Source organism: Sorex araneus, chromosome 7 (assembly GCF_027595985.1).
Source record: "Sorex araneus isolate mSorAra2 chromosome 7, mSorAra2.pri, whole genome shotgun sequence".
Classification (NCBI taxonomy): domain Eukaryota; kingdom Metazoa; phylum Chordata; class Mammalia; order Eulipotyphla; family Soricidae; genus Sorex; species Sorex araneus.
The window spans coordinates 14,672,676-14,691,551 of record NC_073308.1 but is presented as its reverse complement, the minus strand read 5'-3'; the positions used below and the strand labels follow the sequence as shown (position 1 = coordinate 14,691,551).

The 18,876-nt window shown below is 59.3% G+C and overlaps 1 protein-coding gene across 2 annotated transcripts; it reads right to left on the bottom strand.

Moving 5' to 3' along the window:
- Nucleotides 1-986: 986 nt before the first annotated feature.
- VASH2 (vasohibin 2) lies at nucleotides 987-16,186 on the bottom strand. 2 transcript variants are annotated; one of them, XM_004613002.2, is made up of 8 exons: nucleotides 16,097-16,186; nucleotides 15,386-15,767; nucleotides 11,295-11,383; nucleotides 10,612-10,668; nucleotides 10,217-10,291; nucleotides 8,348-8,729; nucleotides 7,004-7,119; nucleotides 987-3,455 (listed from the first exon to the last, which is right to left on the bottom strand). In XM_004613002.2, exons 2-8 carry the CDS (start codon nucleotides 15,659-15,661, stop codon nucleotides 3,386-3,388), a joined length of 1,065 nt encoding a protein of 354 aa, XP_004613059.1. In that variant the 5' UTR covers nucleotides 15,662-15,767; nucleotides 16,097-16,186; the 3' UTR covers nucleotides 987-3,385. The 2 variants fall into 2 exon arrangements, with proteins under 2 accessions (XP_004613059.1, XP_055000629.1); XM_055144654.1 differs by having other exon boundaries at nucleotides 11,295-11,368.
- Between the last annotated feature and the right edge of the window lie 2,690 nt (nucleotides 16,187-18,876).

Sequence of the window (18,876 nt, the reverse complement as noted above, 5' to 3'; positions counted from 1 at the left end):
CGCCGAACCTCTCTCTAGGTTTCTCCATCTTATGAGCACCATAAAAGGGTAAAAGTTTATAGTGATGTTATTTCTGGTTATACTTTCCCTGGACTTTATACAGAAACCCAAAACTGCGCGGCCGCTGTCATCTTAGTATCAGCAATATGTAATGGTTCCTTCTTAATGGGTTGGACTTTTGTGGGAGATCCTAACAAGAATAGTAAGTCTTTTGCTGAAATATTGAAGGCAATCAAAGTGGTAGCCATCTCTCTAGACTGAACTAAGCTATATCCCCACGCCGGCTGAGAAGACATATCCTTCTTTCTCGGGAAGAAACACGGCGTGGTGTTAAACATAGTGTGATGTCCATTAAGCAAACAGACCTGGTGGCGTGGGAATGGGATATAAGGGGAAAAATTATGTACATGGAACAGCGGGACGCTGGTGGAATCTCGAGCCGGAGCCGAAACCAGCGCAAGACCTTTGATTCCAGAAACTGCTTGCAGACACTACTAGACTATCAACTAAGCCAGAGCCCCACGCCGGCTGATGACTGGAAATAACCATCCTCTTCGGTTTTTTTCCCTTTGTCAGACAGCGTGGCAATTACTAAACAGGCGTGAACTCGGTGGCGCGGGGCAAGGGGGAAAAAGAAAAGTTATGTAACAAACAGCGGGACTTAATATCTCTATATTCTTAGCAATGGAGAACTATCAAATGCTTCCTTGGCAATAGGACTGTCTTTTTCTTTTTGGGGGGAAACCCCAGCAACGGTAGTGAGTTGTGTGTTGAAACATGGAATGTAATCGAGATAAAGCATAAACGAAGTGAAACTTATGGGGACTAGGGAGGTGGGTGGGGGCGGCAGATATACTGGGGGGGTTGGTGATGGAAGAAGGGCACTGGTGAAGGGAAGGGTGTTTGAGTATTGTATAACTGACATAATCCTGAGAACTTTGTAAGCCTCCACTTGGTGATTCAATAAAAAAAAAAAAAGAAAACAGTCCAAGTTTCCAGGATGGTTTTATTAAAGTCCCATGCTATGTACAAACATACAAGCGGTGAGAAAAAACATGAACTCGAAACATGCATTTATCTGGTATTCTCTAAAATACCATTGTACAAGTTTTCATTTCACTTAGAAAAATACTAAAACAATCACAGTTTCTTTTAAAGATTGAAAAAAAAAAAGATCAGCCAGAACAAAGTCTGAGAGAGAAAGAAGATTCTGAGTTGTGTGTCAAAAAAACTGTACAAGGTTGTACATAAAACTATAGCTTACAAAAGCCTGAGTATTGTAAGATACTGAATTAAGATCCCCAAAGTTCTATTAACAAGATCTATTAATAAAATTCTTAACAAATAATCGACTTAGAAAAAGTGAAATGCTCATGATTTCATTTTATAGAAAATACTAAATATCACTTTCTGAAATAAAGTGTACTCAAAACAGCAGTCTGTAGTTTGAAATCAAGATTTCTGTCCTTCATTTAAACTTTGCATATATTGCCCATAATGGCTAAGCATAAAATTTTCATTACTTTTTAAAAACTACAACTTATTTCAATTTTATTTTTATCCTAATTGTAGCAAATTTTAAACCACTTGGGAGGAGGTAAATCATGGGGTTTCATTATTTTTATATTTGCCTTATATAACTGAATGGCTAAAATTTAAGCGTGTGATGTCTTTCCTTGTCTTTTAGAAATTAACATGCCATAGGCATCTAAGTTAAAATTAAATTTTCAAGTTTCTGTTACTCTCACTGTAGGTAAATGAATGAAATTAAAGTATATTTTAAAAAGATTACTAATTCGATAAAAGGTTATCAAGCCAGTTGGCAATTTTAAGGCTTAAACAGCATTTGGAAACCGTTTCCATTATTTCAACTTGAGGCCCTGCAAATGTTCATGTTTCAGCCAGGCTGGTACTTAAGGACTCTTGGGAAAATTCTCTCCCAAGCTTAAAACAACTGCAGAGCTGTACTTACATATGATAATAAAAGTTTCAAAATGATAAACAGAAGACATACAGGTCTATGGATATATCTACAGATCTCGTGTAGAAAGGTCTGGGAATTTGTTCTAGGCTGAACACCTCCATGCGTGTGACCGTGAGAGGCTGCAAAGGGCTCTGTGAGGAATTAGAGGAACGCAGCTCATTTCAGAAGGCCGGAATACCTCTCCCACTGGGCCTGGGGGTGTCAGCTGAGGCTGGTCTTGCTCCGGTGTCAGTCCGCTCAGAGGTGGCCCTTCCCTCAGTGTCCAGCCGGGGCTGTAGCCCTGCTGGCTTCGTGGAAGGATGTCAGCGAGCAGGGCCTGAGTTCCCACAGGAGCCCAGGGCATGGTGGGGCCCACGCCTCTGCTCTTGCTTGAGACCACAGACACCCACGGTCACTGGCTGCAGCCAGAGGCGACACTGACCTTGGCCTGGTCAGTGCCACTGGAACAGTCCCTGATGATATGATTTGATGGACTGATCCACAGTCTGGCCGGTAATGCCTCGCCCAGACAAAAGTCGCTGGGGAAGGACTACATCGGCTGCATTTGGTCTTAATATAAGACATCACGACACCCCGTCAGGACAGGGAGCAGCTCTGTCTGACAGGGGCCTTGAGTCCAGCCTGACGTCGGCTCGGCCAGGTGAGAGGCCAAAGGAGTGGCTCTGGCCTACAAACCCTGGTTCCCTCCTGGGGCTCCTCAGCCAAGACTCTGGGCTTTGGCCAGAGGCTGCAAAGTTTAAATGCTGACGACAGGACAGACGAGCTGGTGACTGTGCTTTTCGGAAGGACAAATACTGCTTCAGGTGCTCTTATGATTAAGAAGTTACTCCAAGATCCTGAAAGTGGTTTCCAGTATTGCCAGAAGAATTTCAGTGCTCTTCAGTGAAACACAGACAATACCTTAAATCTCATCACGTGCGCCAGGGAAAAAACACAACTCGTGAAGCTGCTGGGGGAGATGGTGGGGAAACAACACAAAAAACTGAAACAGAAAAAGCCGACAAAGCAAGATGGCGTTGGGTCTGCACACCGGCTGCAGAGGCGCTGAGTAACACCCCTGCTACAGGAACCCCTGTCTTCGCCTCCGTTATTGCTGAAAGACATTAATACTGACTGGGTGTCCTTCCCATGTCCAGAGCCGGGGGACAAAGCCACTTCGCAGCCTGGACTACTGATGAGGCGTTGAGTTCACAGCCAGAGCAAGGAAGGCAGAGCAGGGGCACTCCGTGCTGCAGCATCTCGGGTGCCCACTGGGTGTTATTCCGCCTCTGCTGGTTGCCTCTTGGTGAATTTCCGAGTCAGTCACTACCACCCACTCGACTACTTCCAAGAAAGTCCTTCAAAAGTAAGATTCACAAGCTCCGAGTACACAGCTGCCTTTCCTCTTGGGATGCGGCAGGCCTAAATGCGGATCTGGTAACCCACTTCGTTCAGGGCACTGAGCTCGGCCACCTTCTCGGGCAGCGCTGGCCTGGGGGTGCGGGATGGGGGGGAGAAAGGTCAGTGCGTGTTTCCAGGAGCCCCAACTCCTCCCGCTGCTCACCCTGCCCCACCCCTCCATCCCTCTGCCTGACTGTCCAGTCCCCAGTAGATGAAGGAACTTGTCACATTGTCACAAGCTCCTGCCGAGGAGTTCAAAGGCCCTCACCAGCATTTGGCTGGGTCTCATGCCCACATCCTTTCTGAAAGCCGTGGGAGCGTTTACAAGATCACAGACGCTCAGGGCTGCACACCTGAGCTGGGTGTGCCTCCCATCCTGCCGGCCTGGTGAGCCGTGGGCAAAGCAGCCGAGAGCCGACACTGCAGTGCCCTCAGCATCTGCGCCACGAGCCCGTGCCCCAAGCGCGACTGCAGCCACCAGGTGAGTGTGAGGACCGTGATAATGACTGACCGTGAGGCAAAGCTGTTCCGTCCCCACACACATTCGCTGAAGCACTGAGGCAGGCAGTGGGGCCCACAGCAGAGATGCTCCCAAGCCCTAACGCCAAGAAACGGCAGGACTAGCTGAGGAGTGCTCACTCGCCGCCGGCTCAGACGGAGCCACCAGGTCAAGGCGTCAGGTAGGAGCAGAGGACCCAGCAAAGACCAGCCAGGTGCAGAGGCTTTCCTTAGCTGCCCCCAGAAAGTACCTGTAGCCTGTCTGTACCCATGGACCACCATCCTGGTGACTTCCAGACCTACCCTTCAGGCGGCCTGTGGAGCCAACACTGAAGGGCATGGTGTCAAGGTGCGTGGGAGGGGCTGGAGTGATAGCGCAGCTCGGAGGTTCGACTCCCAGAGTGCCATAGGGTCCCCAAGCACTGCCAGGAGTAATTCCTGAGTGCAGAGCCAGGAGTAACTCCTGTGCATCAACGGGTGTGACCCAAAAAGCAAAGAAAAAAAAAAAGTGCATGGGAAAGACAGCACTATGTCTGAGGGATTTGTTTTAGTTTGTTTCTGGGCCACACTCAATGGTGCTCTGGGCTTGTTTCTGGTTCTGCACTCAAAGATGACTCCCGGCTGGGCTTGGGTGACCGCATAGGGTGCCAGGCATGGGCCCTGGACCAGCCACATGCAAGGCAGATGCCTTCCTCTCTGTACTATGACTCCAGCCCCCGGACCCTGAGTTCACTCAGGCTCTCCTCCTGTAGGGAGCCCTGAAAGTTCAGGTGGCAGGAACACCTCCCACACCATGCAGGAAGTCGGGTCCCTGCAGGGTGAAGCTGGCAGGACGGAGGTGGCCATGAAGGAGCCGTGCTGATGGATGGTCCCCCATTCCCGACCACAACTTGTCCAGAGGCCTGCAGGAGGCTTCCTGGTTCCTGCCCAGCAAAGATAACCCAGGTGCCTGTTGACCCTCACAGATCCGACCTGAACACCACAGGCCCCGCATCTCCAGCTCGTGAGGGATGTGCGCCTGTCTGACGGGAGACCTGGGCGCGCCTGGCTGCAGAGGGAACCCCGTGAGTTCTGACCGTAGAGTCTTGCTTCAGTCTGTAAGGTCGACGACACTGGGGTCACAAACGAGCCGTTGTGTCCAAAGAAAAGAAAGAATATTTGTTCCACGTGGCCAGAGCATAGCACAGCAGGTAGGGTGCCTGCCTGCATGGGGCAGACGGGGTTTGATCCCCAGCATCCCATATGGTGCCCTGGGCACTGCCAGGAGTGATTCCTAAGTGCAGAGCCAGGTGTGGCCTCTAAACCGAAAAGAATATGTTTTTCCAAAGTTTGCAGGCTGGCTCCTTTGGAAGGATTCCCCCAGCAGGTGTGCCCTGGCCACACCCACCCTTGGGCCTGCCCAGGACGCCACGAAGGTGACACCTTTCCAGAGTCGCCTCCACCCTCTGCAGCCCCACTGTGGGCTGCTCTCGACCAGAGCCCGGGCCCACCTGCTGCTATTTCCTCTCGGGAGCCGCAGCTGCACCTCCTGGGGGTTCGGGGACACAGGGGCGAAACCACAGCAGAGGCACTGGATGGCGGTGACCTCCGCCGTGCCACAGTGAGCACTGCTGGGGTGGCCCTGGGGTTCTTGGCACCATCATATCCTTGGGCTCACTGAGGATGAGCCACTGGGCACCACAGGAGACCCCTGAATAGACATGCAGGGGTGTGCGACTGTGTGACACTGTCACAGTGGGAACGTCCTGGAAATATTCTGGGCATAGACCTGCAGCACCAGATGCCACAGTCTGAGCCACAGTCACTGCCCCCCGTCCCAGCTTGGGTCTGACCCAAACACCAACTCTCTCTGGGAGCCTGTGCCCCTCTCTTGGCGTCCACGAGATGGCAGCTCTTTCCCTGCATCTGTCCAGAGCTCGCAGTCCAGGAGCACCTAGATGGCCCACAGCATAGCGTCTGCCTTCCCCAGGCCTCCCCTGCTACAGACACGGACTGTGGAATCTGTGTCCCCTCAGACACTTTCATGGGCTCCAGGCTGGGCAGAGAGCCGAGTGGGCAGGAAACACGGGAGGTTCCAGGGTTCCAGGACAGTGCTCTCAGACCACAGGGCCTTTGTGGGCTCTCAGCCACCAGCCTTGCGGCAGTGCGGGGTTCTGCCCTGACCAAGCTTCAGGATCCCCTCTTCCAAGTCACCCCCTCTGGCCACCCTCAGGGAAGGGCAGATCCTGGCAGAAAATGAGGGCATCTCCTGGGGAGAAGAAGCCAATGAGCTGGCCGAGGGCCAAGGCCGTGCTCACAATGGCCTGGGTCCACCACCATCCATCCCCACCCCCACCGTGTCAGGATGGAGGGAACCTTAGGGCCCGTCTATAATTAGAACATCACACAATCACAAAGATTTTTGGTTTTTGGTTTTTTTGTTTTGTTTTTTTCTTTTTTGGGTCATACCCAGCAATGCTCAGGGGTTACTCCTGGCTCTGCACTCAGGAATTACTCCTATCAGTAATTCCTCACGAGACCACATGAGATGCAGGAGATTGGACCCAAGTCAGCCGTGTGCAAGGCAAATGCCCTACTACACATGGAGTATTTTCAAACACAGCAACAGATGATTCTGCTGCAGTTACATTTGCTGCAACCCCTCTCTTGTCAGACCAGGGGTTATTCTAGATGGATTGACGACTCCGAATCCCTCCTGGTCCAAATAAGCAAGGGAGCAAAAGTCACTCGGACCCAGGTTCCAGGGTTCCTGGGGGAGGGAGGGAGGGAAGGATTGAGGGAGCCCCTGAGTCCCACGTGGGCCTCTCACACCCTGAGGTAGAGTCTCACAGCTGTGGCACCTGAATCATGAGTCCCACAGGACACAGACCCCATACTAAGAAATCACTCACCAGGCTGGATGTTGTGTCCATGAAATCACAAAAACCCAACCTTAGAGACCTGCCACAAGGGACCCCTGTCCCCAGCTTCCAGAACTAAGAAAGCTGGGGGGTATTCCAGCCTGGCCTTCCGGGGACACAGCCCGGCCTTCCCAGGGACAAGGCCATGCAAGCATGTGTTCTCAGAGGACGGACAAGCAGCTGGACTCAGAAGTGCCCAGACAGGGCCCGCCGGCCCAGCTCCCGAGCCCCTGGTACTCACGACTTGTCTCTCCGGCCAGGCCTGCGTGTGGGGCTGCCCTGCCCCCTCCGGGGGGAGAGGGACTTGCCCCGGACTCTCACTTGGCTCAGAGACTGGGTGCTCGCGGGCTTTAGGATCTGTAAGAGAAGCAGACGGTCAGCCCCATGGAGCACCCACAGCACCCGCCCCCCACCAGGCTCCCCAGCCTGGCCTGCTGGAAGATGCACAGAGTTGGGGACCTGGGAGCTGCTACAGAGGCAGGAGGCTGGGGAACCCCTCGCCCAAGGGTCCTGCGATGCCAACGTGCCCCCGTTTCTGTGGGAGCCGACCCTCCTCCAGGAGCAGCTGGCTCTTCTCACCTCCACTCCAGGTGCGGCAGACCCCAAGGCCCCCAGTGCAAGCATGGATTCCTCTCCGGTCTCTACAAGGCTCAGAGATGGAGCCACAACCCTTGGGGTAGGGCAGAGCAAGGGGGAGCCTGCAGCCGAGCTAAGCGGGCTGGGTGGGCCTATGTGCTGCGGGGTTCTTACGAAAGGTGTGGATGCCTGGCCCCAGGGCCAGACTGAGGGGTGGGGTTCCTCCTGACTGTTCTCAAGAGTGTCTCGGCACCCCTACCCACCCAAGGTGGGCGCCAGTGTCTGATGCTGTACACCAGACAGGGGTCGGCCACATGCGAGGCAAGCACCTCACCCCTTCACACACAGTTCTCTCCCCAGCCCTTATTTAAGTGGGGCAGTGGGGAGGCTACATCTGGTGGTGCTCAGGGCTTACTCCCGGCTCTGCACACAAGTGTCACTCCTAGCAGTGCTCAGGGGACCTAAGCAATCAATGCCAGCTTGCACCCCGTCAGCCGTATGCAAGGTCAGTGCCCTTTCACCTGTCCAGTCTCTCCATCCTGGCCTCCTTTTTACCAGGTAAGACGGCAGGGGGACCTGCCTTCACTTCTGAGCACAACACAAAGTGGAACCAGGACAGGGAGACCAACAGGGGCCCACAGTGTCCACCATACCCCACCCCTCACCGTAGCCCCCCCATCTCACTATGACCCCCACAACCACACCTTCATCTGCATGCCCTGCACACCTGCCCCACACCTTCATGAGCTCCGGCGCCCCCACCCGCACCTTCCTCCGTCCTGCGCCCCCACCCCCACACGCACCTCCCCCCCGCATGCACCTTCCCCCCCCCCCGCGAGTCCCATGCCCATCCCCGCACGCACCTCCCCCCGCGAGTCCCAAACCCCACCCCTGCGCGCACCTTCCTCCGCGTGTCCGTGTCCTGTGCTCCCCACTCCTGCACACACCTCTCCCCGCGTGTCCCGGGCCACCCCTGCGCGCACCTCCCCTCCCCCACCACCCAGCGCACCTTCATGCGCATGTCCCGCGCATGCCGCTCCAGCTCCTTGCGCAGGTCGGCGCGCAGCATCTTGGGCACGTTGAGCACCAGCTGCTTCCACTCGATGGGCTGGAAGCTGTGCGGCTCGTGCGGCACGTACAGGCCGACCTTCACCTTCTTCACCGTGTGCAGGTACTTCCGGTAGGAGTCCTCGAAGTCGAACACCAGGTCACTGAGCGTGCGGAAGGCCAGCGGCTTGTCCATCAGCTCGGCCCTGCGGCTCATGCCCAGCGAGCCGTAGCGGCCGTTGCAGTAAATGCCCAGCACCACGTGGTGGAAGTGGCTCCCTGAGAAGTAGGTCTTGAAACTGATGGGGAAGCGCTCCACGCTGGGCTGGCCGTTGGTCAGGTATCTCGGCGGGCGGAGTCAAGGAAGGGCCCAGAGACGTGGGGCCGTGCCTGGGGCCCGGCAGGCAGCCCCTGGAGGTGTGGGATTCACCACCTGCAACTCTGAGCACACCTGCCCTGCCATAGCACCCAGGAAGGTCACCTGCTGAGCAGGGACGCCACCCCCAGCCCCAGGGCACACTGCATCTGTCCCGTGGCCGCTAGAACAGTGACAGTGAGGCGCTGGTGCCTCCGGTTCTCCCGTGGGTCTCTGGGGGGAGGTGCCTGCCCCCGCCCGACACACGCATGCCCACACCCAGGGCCCTGCGTCCAGCATCCCACTAGTTGACCTGCGGGACCGAGAGATGGCCTCACTGTTGAGGCACCGAAATGAGGCCCCCAGGGGAAGTGGGGGGGGTGTCTGATGGCCAGGCCTTGAGGGCACAGTGGCCGGTCTGGGTCCTTGGGTGCTGGGAGCAGCAAGGACGGGGGGCCATTCAGGGTTGGGGCCAGTCCGGAAGGTGTGCATGGCCCCCTGCCCTCTCAGCCGCCTGTTTCTGAGAAGCCCACGGGCAGGCTCCCTTCTTGCACACACCTGGAGCAACAGCCAGGCCACCCGGGAGCTGGGGTGTTCGGCTGGCAGGGGAACCCCATCTGCCCTCAGAGTGCAACCCAGAGGCCACTGCTTACCTGCCCATGGCTGCCCCAGTTCCCACCCCACAACACAGAGGGGTCCTCAAGCTCCTTCAGGGTCACCCTGAGCACCGCTGGGCAGGATCCCAGGAACAAACAATAACAACAAAAATACGTGAGTGAGACTCTACCAGCCCCGCTGGCCCTGAGCGTAGGGGGAGGGCAGACAGAGGGGATACCAGCTTCGGACACCTTGGGGCCCACAACATGCCTACTTCTGTCCTCAGGGGAGTAGCATGTGTCCCTATCCTGTGCAATGCGCCCTGCACGGCCACCGAGTATCACAGCGTGAGAACTAGCACCCCCGCCTGGGGCAGCCTGGAGGATGGCCACAGGATGGCAGAGTGTCCAGCTGCCTGGGGCTGATGCCGGCCACTAGAACAAGGCCAAGACAGCCACTGTGCAGCGACCCCCAGGCCCATCTGTGCTAACGTGAGCAGCCACCAGGGTGCCTGTGTCCAGCCCCTCCCTCCGCCCCACCAGCAAACCCCCAGGAGCCCCCTGCGCTAAACAAGCCGGAGGCTCCAGCCAGCAGCTGTCCCTGCCACTGGTCCCCTAGGGAGTCCCTCCATCTGCTGCCTCCACCCGGAACAGGGTCTTCTGCAAGGACAGGGGCCCCAGAACATCAAGTTTCCATCTGCTGTGCCTGCAGGGCACCAGGGCACCCCCACTGTGGCCCAGCTGGCCTTTGTCCCACACCTTCCCCAGGAACACAAGTTCCTGCCTCATGGTCCCCATCCAGGGGCGAGCCTCCTGCCCTTCCCGCCCTCAGCCCTTGCTGGCCAGGAGCAGGCACTACCCCCAACATCCCGCCGGATACATGGCCAGGATGACGGCCTCCAGGCATTTGATGGGCAGGGACTCGCGGGTCATCTCCCGGGCAGTCTCCATCAGCCTGCGGGACGGGGATACAGCTCAGCACCCACTTGGGAGCACCCTGGGCCCCGCCCCATCTTCCTCACCCCAGCTGCAGCCTTGCTGGTGGCAGGGAGGGCCAGAGTTGCCCCCCATACACACCCAGGACAAGGGTCTTCAATAGACAGCCTGGGAGGAGGTCCCAACAGCGACTTTAGGCACTCCTCCCCACAGCTCTGAGCACGGCCTCCACCCGCCCTCCAGGCCAGCACCTTCCAGTACCTTCCAGCATGAGGATGCCCTGGAGGGGAGGCAGGGGAGGAGGGCGAGCTCCCAGGCCCCCAGACAAGCCCTACTTACCCGCTCAGTGGTCTCATCTTCCTAATTTCAAAGAACTGGGTCCCAGTGTGGTTGTATCTGTGGCAGCCGGTAAGGAAGCATGACAGAAGCCAGCCCTACCTGAGCTCGGGCATGGGCACCCGCCACTTCTCAGCCTACGTTAGCCCGAGGGTGGTCGCGCAGAGAGCTGTGACCCACCCTTGGGAGCAGGCCGAAGCAGCCCTGGAGCCCCGGGCTGTCTAGGGCAGCACTTCTCAGCCTTCGCGAGGGCCAGGCCCGCGAGCCACCAGCTCCCCGTGCTCAGGGCCGAGACCGGGAAGGCCAGCGTGAAGGCCACATATCTGGTAGCCAGTGGGCCGTGGGGGGGACAGGAGGACAGGAGAGACGGCTGAGGGAAAGGCAGTAGGTGGAATGAAGGGGCTGTGGGTGAAAGGGAAAGAAGAAAAGAAGAAAAGCTGGAAAGAAGAAAAACAAGCGATGGGGGGAGAGGGGACGGATAAGAACAAACGCGGTGGGGGGGACGGGGCACAGAAGTCATTTCCTGCCAGACTGACATACACACTGGTGGCCAAGGATGACACTGGACAAAGTGCTGCCCCCAGGCTGCTGAGTTCAGGGTGGCCACCAAGCAGTCAGGCGGGGCCGGGGGCGCAGGCAGGGAGCCATGGCCGGGGGGAGCGGCAGGAGGAGCGGGGCGAGGATACTGCAGCGTCTTCATGTAGCCCTGGACTGCCTGCAGCCAGTCGGGAATGCTCATGGACAGTCTGTAGTCAGGGACCTGCGGGATAGAAGGCTGGGGTGCCGGGGAGAGGGGGAGGGGGTAGGGAGGAGGGAAGAGGGAGAGGAGGAGGGAGAGACGTGGGAGAGACGAGAGGGACAGGAGAGAGGCAGAGAAGGGTTAGGGGGCCCCAGCACGGGCCCCCGTCCAGGGCCTGTGCCCCACAATGGCCTCGGGTGCTGCTGGGGACAGGTGCCAGGCCGCCGGGCCAGGCCTGAGGAGTGGGAGGCAGCAGGGTGCACCGGCGCTGAGCCTCAGGGGCAGGGACACCTGGGTGCTTGCTGGTGGAAGGAAGGGTGTCCCCAAGCAGCCCTGGGTGCTGTCCCAGGCAGCCTGCTGGGGAATGGAGGTGCCCATCCAGGGCAGGCACCCGCGGCCTTCGTCCTGGGCCGTGACCTGGGCCTGGGGAGGGGTTCGACCCTACGGAGACCAAAACCCCAAGACCTGAAGCTGGCGCCAGAGGGCTAGTGTGGGGGCCAGGCGCTCACTTGCCTCGCCTCTGACCAGCCCTGGGTGGAACCCCACAAACTGTCCCTGAGCCTCACCATGAGGAACCCCTGAGCTCCACTGCCAGCTGTGCCCCCCCAAAAAATCAAAGGATAACAGGTATTTCTCTCCTGCCTCGCCTCTGGCCTCCCTTATCCAGTACCAGGAAAAGTTACTTTGTAAACGTCAGAGTGTGTGGGGCAGACACCCCCAGCACCCACTACTGACCAGGCCCCCAGTCGCGTCCACCCTTGCATGCAGACACCCCCGAGTGACACATCACTGACCCCAAGTCACGTGTCCGTCTCTCTCAGGGGCGGGGCTGGGGCTGTACGGCCTGTGCAGGGGTGTCCAGCTCGGCTGTGCCGGCCTCCTGCTCGCTCTCCCAGACCCGGACTCCTGAGCAGAGGCGTCTGCACCCATGGCTGCCTCACCGCACTGCGTGAAGCATGCCTTGATGCTTCCGTCCCGACGGGCACGGTGTCAGCAGGCCCGTCACACTCACGCGTGCTCGTCCGCCCACCCCTGGATGTGGATGTGTGGCAAGAGCTTGTCCTGGCCCCGACAGAGCGAGGTGGGAATTCATGTTCAGCTCAGGCACCCCACACACTGGCCACTACAGTGGGACCTCTGGGTTCAGGACGGTCGCCACCGTAGGAAAGGGAGAGTGACAGACACAGAATGTGGAGGGGCTTCGGAGAACGAGGGGGTAGTCGTGCCGAGGCGTCCGCCAAGTCCTGAGCTCAGGCAGTCCTGGCTGATGAGGCAGACGCGCCCCCACAGCCCTGCCCAGAGCCACCTCACATCATCCCCCATCCCCCTGCCCCCGAGTCAAGAGCTCACAGAAGGGGGCTGGAGCAATAGCACAGCGCGTAGGGCATTTGCCTTGCACGCGGCCGACCCGGGTTCGATTCCCAGCATCCCATATGGTCCCCTGAGCACCGCCAGGAGTAATTCCTGAGTGCATGAGCCAGGAGTAACCCCTGTGCATTGCCAAGTGTGACCTAAAAAAAGCAAAAAAAAAAAAAAAATAGAGCTCACAGGAGCCAGACGAGGGTGGGGTGGGGACAGCTGGCGCTCGGAGGCTCATGAAGACAGCTGCAGGGCTGCACCCACATTCCTGCCCCCGGCCTGGAGGCATGGGGGGGGAGGGCTGGGGGCTCGAGCGGGAGGCCACCCAGCCGCTGGCCCCTGGTGTCTGGTATGGCCGAAAGAACCCCCTGCCCCAAGGCTGCTGGTGCCCCAGGCCCTAGGAGTCACAGGTGGGTCTGAGCACCAGTGTCAGTGACAAGTAGGACAATGAGAGTGACACCAGCAATGACAAGGTGACAATCATGGCAGAGCAGCAGGAAGGGGCTGATGGAATGAAACCTGAGGCACGTGAGCAGAGAACTCCAACCCTCCTTTTCCCACAGGAACCCAGCACCCCTAGTTTCGCTGTCCACAGAAAGGCCGGGCGGGACAGGGCGCAGTGGCTGAGCAGACCCTGAGTTCCGCGCCTGCACTTCCAGGCCCCCAGCACCAGCGAGCGGAGCTCTGAGGGGCCTCTGGGCCTGTGCCACAAGTGTCACTGGGTGACCCCAGGCTCCTGGGCCCCGACGCAGTGCCCACTGAAGTCCTTATCTTCCTTCCCTCATGGGGGCCCTGACTCCGCCACCTGCAACTTTCCTGTTTTCCCAAACTCCAGCCTCAGTTCTCGGGACCGGTCCTCCTGCTGCCTGCAGTCGGCCCCCAGCACGGCAGACCGTGGGAGGCCACCCCACCTAGTATGTGCAGGCACTGCCACGGGGCAGGCCCTGGGGCAGGTGCACAGGTGGCGCTGTCTGGGAGGCAATCAGCGGCAGGAGTCTGGCACCAAGAGCCAAAGAGTCACTTGTGAGGAGACAAGAACACATGTGTGTCCTGCCTGGGGCCTGGCACCGTGTGCATGAGCAGCAGGTGGCCAGGGAGCAGCGGGGATGGGCAAGTGGGTGGCAGTTTTGTCCTTTGTCCTGGCCCCTTTGCCTTCGCGTCCTGACAAGTGCACCAGAATACCCAGTGCTCCAAAGAGCCCAGAGCTTCTCGCAACACAGACAAGCAGCTCAGGACCCCCTCCATGGGCACAGGACGGGTTTCCTGCAAGGCAGGCACCCAGGAACCCGTGAGCGTGGCCTGACACAGATGGCAGGGAGGTTCTGCAGGGGCAGGGAGCTGGCCAGGAAGGGGGAGGGTGCAGGTCCTGCCCGCACAACCTCTGTACTGGCCTCACACCCTCAGGCAGACAGGCAGGACCACTGGATGTGAACTAATTCCCGGGGGATGAAGATGTTCGCAGTCATCCAAGAGGCAATCCCCAAACAGAAACCAAGACTGGCCCCCCACTCCCTGGGTGGCACTTCCACTGACATCCCCGAAATCCCAGTGAGCAGGGGACCCTCCCCACAGGCTTGGGGGCAGCCACAGAATCAGGGTGAGTGCCAAGGGGCTGAAGCAGGGGGTCAGGTGACCAGGGACAGTCAGCCCTGGGGCCACCTCGCCTCTAGGGTACATGGTGCCACCTTCCCTTTACTTATTTTTGTTTTGGGGTCACAAAGGGCTATACTTAAGGGTGAGCCCTGACACTGAGCTCGGGGATGACTCCTGGTAGACTTAGGGGACCATATGAGATGTGAGGGATGAACCCGGGTCGGCTGTGCGCAAGGCCAGCTCCCCTTCTGCTGCACAGCTCCTCCGTCAGCTCCATGAGATGGAGCACATCTCCTTTGTTCCAGGGAGATTCTGGAAGCTGCAGGCCAGGTCAGGCCCAAGAAGAACTCAGCAAGGGGCCTGAAGGCTTAGACATGGCAGGCCAGCACAGGAATGACCCCCATACCCAAGGGCAGGGGGAAGCTTCCAGATTCACTTGGTCGCTGGGGCACTCAGAGCTTCCGGCCTATAGGGGCCCAGATGCTGGCCAGCGGACTGGAGGCTGGGGCCACAGCTGACACTAGCCCAGGACAGCCAGGGGTCAGGTGCTATGGCCCCCACCCTGTTTGAATCGGGGTGATTCCTCCAGAGACCCTGCTCTGTGTCTGTCCTCCCTGGCCCAGCCCTTCTGTCGGGTGGGACTAACCCCTCTGAGGTCCTCCCCCACAACCCCTTCGAGACCAGGCAGGTGGGAAAGACTCAGACTGAGGCTTTGTGGGTCTCAGAGGTGACAGTTACTGTCCTTTACAGAGGTCTTGGGCAGCCTGTGTAGAAGGGATGCCCCATTCCCTCACGGCCAGGGTAAGCGGGGGCTCCAGAAACAGTGGGAGCCCCATGCCCCGGAAGTCCCCCTCTGCTTGACTGCAGGGGATGTGTGACCTGCAAGGCAGAATTTGGCTGGAGGCTCCAAGAAGCCTGGGCACAACCACCCAGCACCCCTGCCCAGCCCCTGCCCTTCTTCCTAAGGTCTCTGATGAGCCTCCTGGGGAAGCCAGGGCTGCTGTGGGTGCCCATGACCGGCCCCAGCAAATGAAAGGTCCTCGGTGTCCCCACCCAGGGTGGGGGTTCCCGAGGAGCGGCACTGACCTTTGCCAGGAAGGCGGCATTGCGGATGGCGCCCACCATCTCGCCCCCTTGGGGGTGCACCCTGGCCACGTGCATCCACATGCGCTCCCAGGTGTGGCTGTCGATGGGGAAGCCGCCCTTGTTCACGTGGAACAGCGTGCCGCCGTCTTTGTCCTCCTCCTCGGAGCCCCCGCTGGGGGCCAGGCTCACGGGCCGCGCGTGGCTGCTCCGGGACCGCGTGCCTTTGGCGCCCTTGGCGTGGGGGCAGCGGTGGGTGTCGGCCGCCGAACCCGTCATGGTGCGGGGCGCGTCAGCGGCCCGCGGGCGCCGCCTGCTCCATGGCCCGGGCTGCGGGGGGCCGGGACGCGCGGGGCGCGGCGGGCGCGGCGCTCACGGGCCGAGCCTGCAGGGCCGGAGCGCGGGCTGAGCGAGGCCGGGGCGCCCTCCGCGCGGAGCGACCCCGCCAGGAGAGCGCCCCCCACCCGGGACAGCGCCCCCAGCAGCGCCCCCCGCCCGGGACGGCGCCTCCAGCAGCGCCCCCCGCCCGGGACAGCGCCCCAGCAGCGCCCCCCGCCCCCACCCGCCCAGCCCCGTTAGCCAGGAGGCTGCAGAGCGTCCTCCAGCCAAGCTCCTCCCGCCCCCCACGAGCAAACAAGCCCCCGGCGTGCGGGGAGGGACGGGTGCGCGCTGACCGGCTTCCAGGCCGCCCCCCGGAGCCCCAGGCCGCCTCACCTGTCGCGGGCGCAGGCGGCGGCGCCGCCTTCCCTGTCCCATCCCGGAGCGCGAGTCGGCGACATATAACAAGTCGCCCGGCGGCCGCCCAGGCTCCGGAGACGCCCATTGGCCGCCGCAACAAAGAGGGGCGGGGCCCAGGTCCTGATTGGCTGCGGGGCCCGGCCGGAGGGGACCCCACGAGGGGGAGCGCCGGCGCCGGGGCCCCAGCCCGAGTTTCCCCCGGGCTCGCGCGTTCGCCGGCGGGGAGGGGCCAGTACCCACAGGGCGGTGGCTGGAGGACAGGGGCTGTCCGAGAGAGGCCGGAGAGCAACGCGTCCTCCTGGAATAGTGCTACCGTCCCCCCCCCCCCCCCAGACCGACAAGTGGGCTCTGCCCGGTCTCCGCGGACCTCGTAACGCAAGCCAGGCTCTGGCCTCTCTAACAGCTGCCCAGCCCAGGGATGGATGGAGAGAGAGCGCAAGACGCCTGGCGAAGGAAGGGGGTCTTCCACTCTACCCCAAAGCTCTTTCCTCATGGAGGCATTTTCCTTTAAGAAAGAAAAGAGCAGGTAGGGGAGTAGCTGGGGGTGGGCATGGGGGTCATGCCTACATACAAAAACCTGACTTCACCCCTTTTCACATACCTTGCCACCCCAGCGGGCGCCCAGCTCTGTGTCATTATTTCAGTCTGCACTGAACTCTCCTGCCCTACTGCCAGGCGCTGGGACAGTTCCAGGTTGCTGCTGGGCAGATAGATGCTAGGAGTGGTCCTGAGGCTCCTGGCACTGCCTGGGCCCCCACCACCCCAGTAGAAGGTGGGGTGGGCAGCCCCAGGTCCAGCTGTGAGCCAGCAGGGAGAGTATACCAGAGGGGCAGCGGCCAATCTGGCCTGTATGGGGCCTGATTCTGTCACTCACCCCAGGACTCCCCTCCCAGTCCCAGGGACCCCCAGGACTGCCGGCTTGGAACAGGCCCTACCTTGAAAAAAGTGAAACAGGGCTGAGTGAGAAACAGTGCAGCAAGCAGGGTGCTGGCCTAGCACACAGCAGGTCCAAGTTCAACTCCCAGCATACATATGGTCCCTGAGCCCTCCAGGAATAAGTCCTGAGCCCAAGCCAGTAAGGCCTGAGCACCGCTGGGTGTGGTCCAAAACCCAAAATCATGAAAGAGGGCTGGAGCATCAATAGTACAGTGGGGAGGGTGCTTGCCTTGCCTGCAGCTGACCCGGGTTCAATTGCTGGCATTCCATAAAGTCCCCTGAGCCTTTCCAAGAGGGATGCCTGAGCACAGAACCAGAAGTAAGCCCTGAGCATAGCTGAGTGGCTCAAAAACCAAATTTTTTTTCAGTGGGTGGGGTGATAGTACTGTGGGTTAGCTTTGCACATATCTGACCTAGGTTCAATTCCTGGTACCCCATGTGGTCCCCTGAGCCCTGCCAGGAGTAACACTAAGTGCAGAGCCAGGAGTAAGCCCTGAGCACTGCCAAGTGAGGCCCAAAACGAATACAGTGAAATGGGACAAGCCATGGGCTGGCCTGTTGCAGAGGGGAGCAGACCCCATTCTCCAGGGCTGGTTCCTCGTGCCTGCTGGCTTCTCTCCTGGGGTCCTGTCTGCATTCCCAGCTGTGCGGCACCAGAGAGCCAGGAGGCCCCTGGGAGGGAAACAGGCTGAGAAGCACAGTTGGGTGGGGGTATTTCTGGGGCGGAAACACACAGTGGCTGGAATGAGCCCCTTCCAGTCTGCCCCCCCCCAAATGTCTGGGTCCAGGCCCAGGAACACTCCTGACAGGGTGGGCCACAAGGCAGAGCTGCTGAGCCCGGGCCTTCACTGCCCCAGAGACAACTGTCCCAGGCATTCCAGCTCAGGTGGGCGCGTGACACGGTGTGATCCAATCCTCCCCGGCGCCTCTGTCCTCACCTCCCACAGAGGGACTGTCAGCCCTGCCCTCCCTCCCCCCTTGTCTTCTCCTTGGCCACAGAGCTGGGAGGCTGCCGTGGGCACGGGGCAAGGGCCCTGAGTGCTGAGGCTCCTGACAGCCTGGGAGCTCCAGGGGCACTTGCACAAGGCTCTGGGGCCTGCAGGAGTCCCCCAGTGACGACAGAGTGGGTACTTCGGGTCAGCCATCTGCTTCCATGGCTTGCGTGCTGGGGCTCTCAAGATCCGAGTCCAGCAGACCCAGGACAGGACAGCTGGGTTTGTAAAGTTCGGGGTATTAGATTCACCATCAGTGCCCGCCCAAGGCCCTTGACTTCTGCAGTTAGGGGCACACAGAAGGGAGCCCCCAGACCTAGGGCAGTGGCCCCTCCGCATGGAGGGCCGTCCATGGAGTGAGAACTGGTGTCATCATGTCAGTGACTTCGGAAAAGTCCCTGGTTTGGGGACACGCATAGAGAACATGGAGTTTCGGGTTGGCACCTCACCGGCAGGCACCTGGCTTCCACCATCACCTGTACCAAGCCAACACAGAAGCTATGCTCATGGCGAGTAAGGGTAAGGGGTGAACTGGATGCCCGACAGTGCTGTAAGCCGGTCCTCTTAGTTTGGGGGCCACACCTGGCAGTGTTCAGGGACCACTTCTAGAGAGCTTCAAAACCCTTATGGAGTGCTGGGGATCAAACCCAGGTCCAGCATGTGCAAGGCAGGGACCCTACCCATGTACTATCTCCTAAGCAATCCCCAGTCCTTCTTAAAATGGATTTCAAGTTAGTGTATCAGCGTTACAGAGAGCTACAGTTACAGGAGCTGTGCCAGAATGTTCTCTCTCTCCAGAAATCTAGGGGAACCAGAGTGATAGTACAG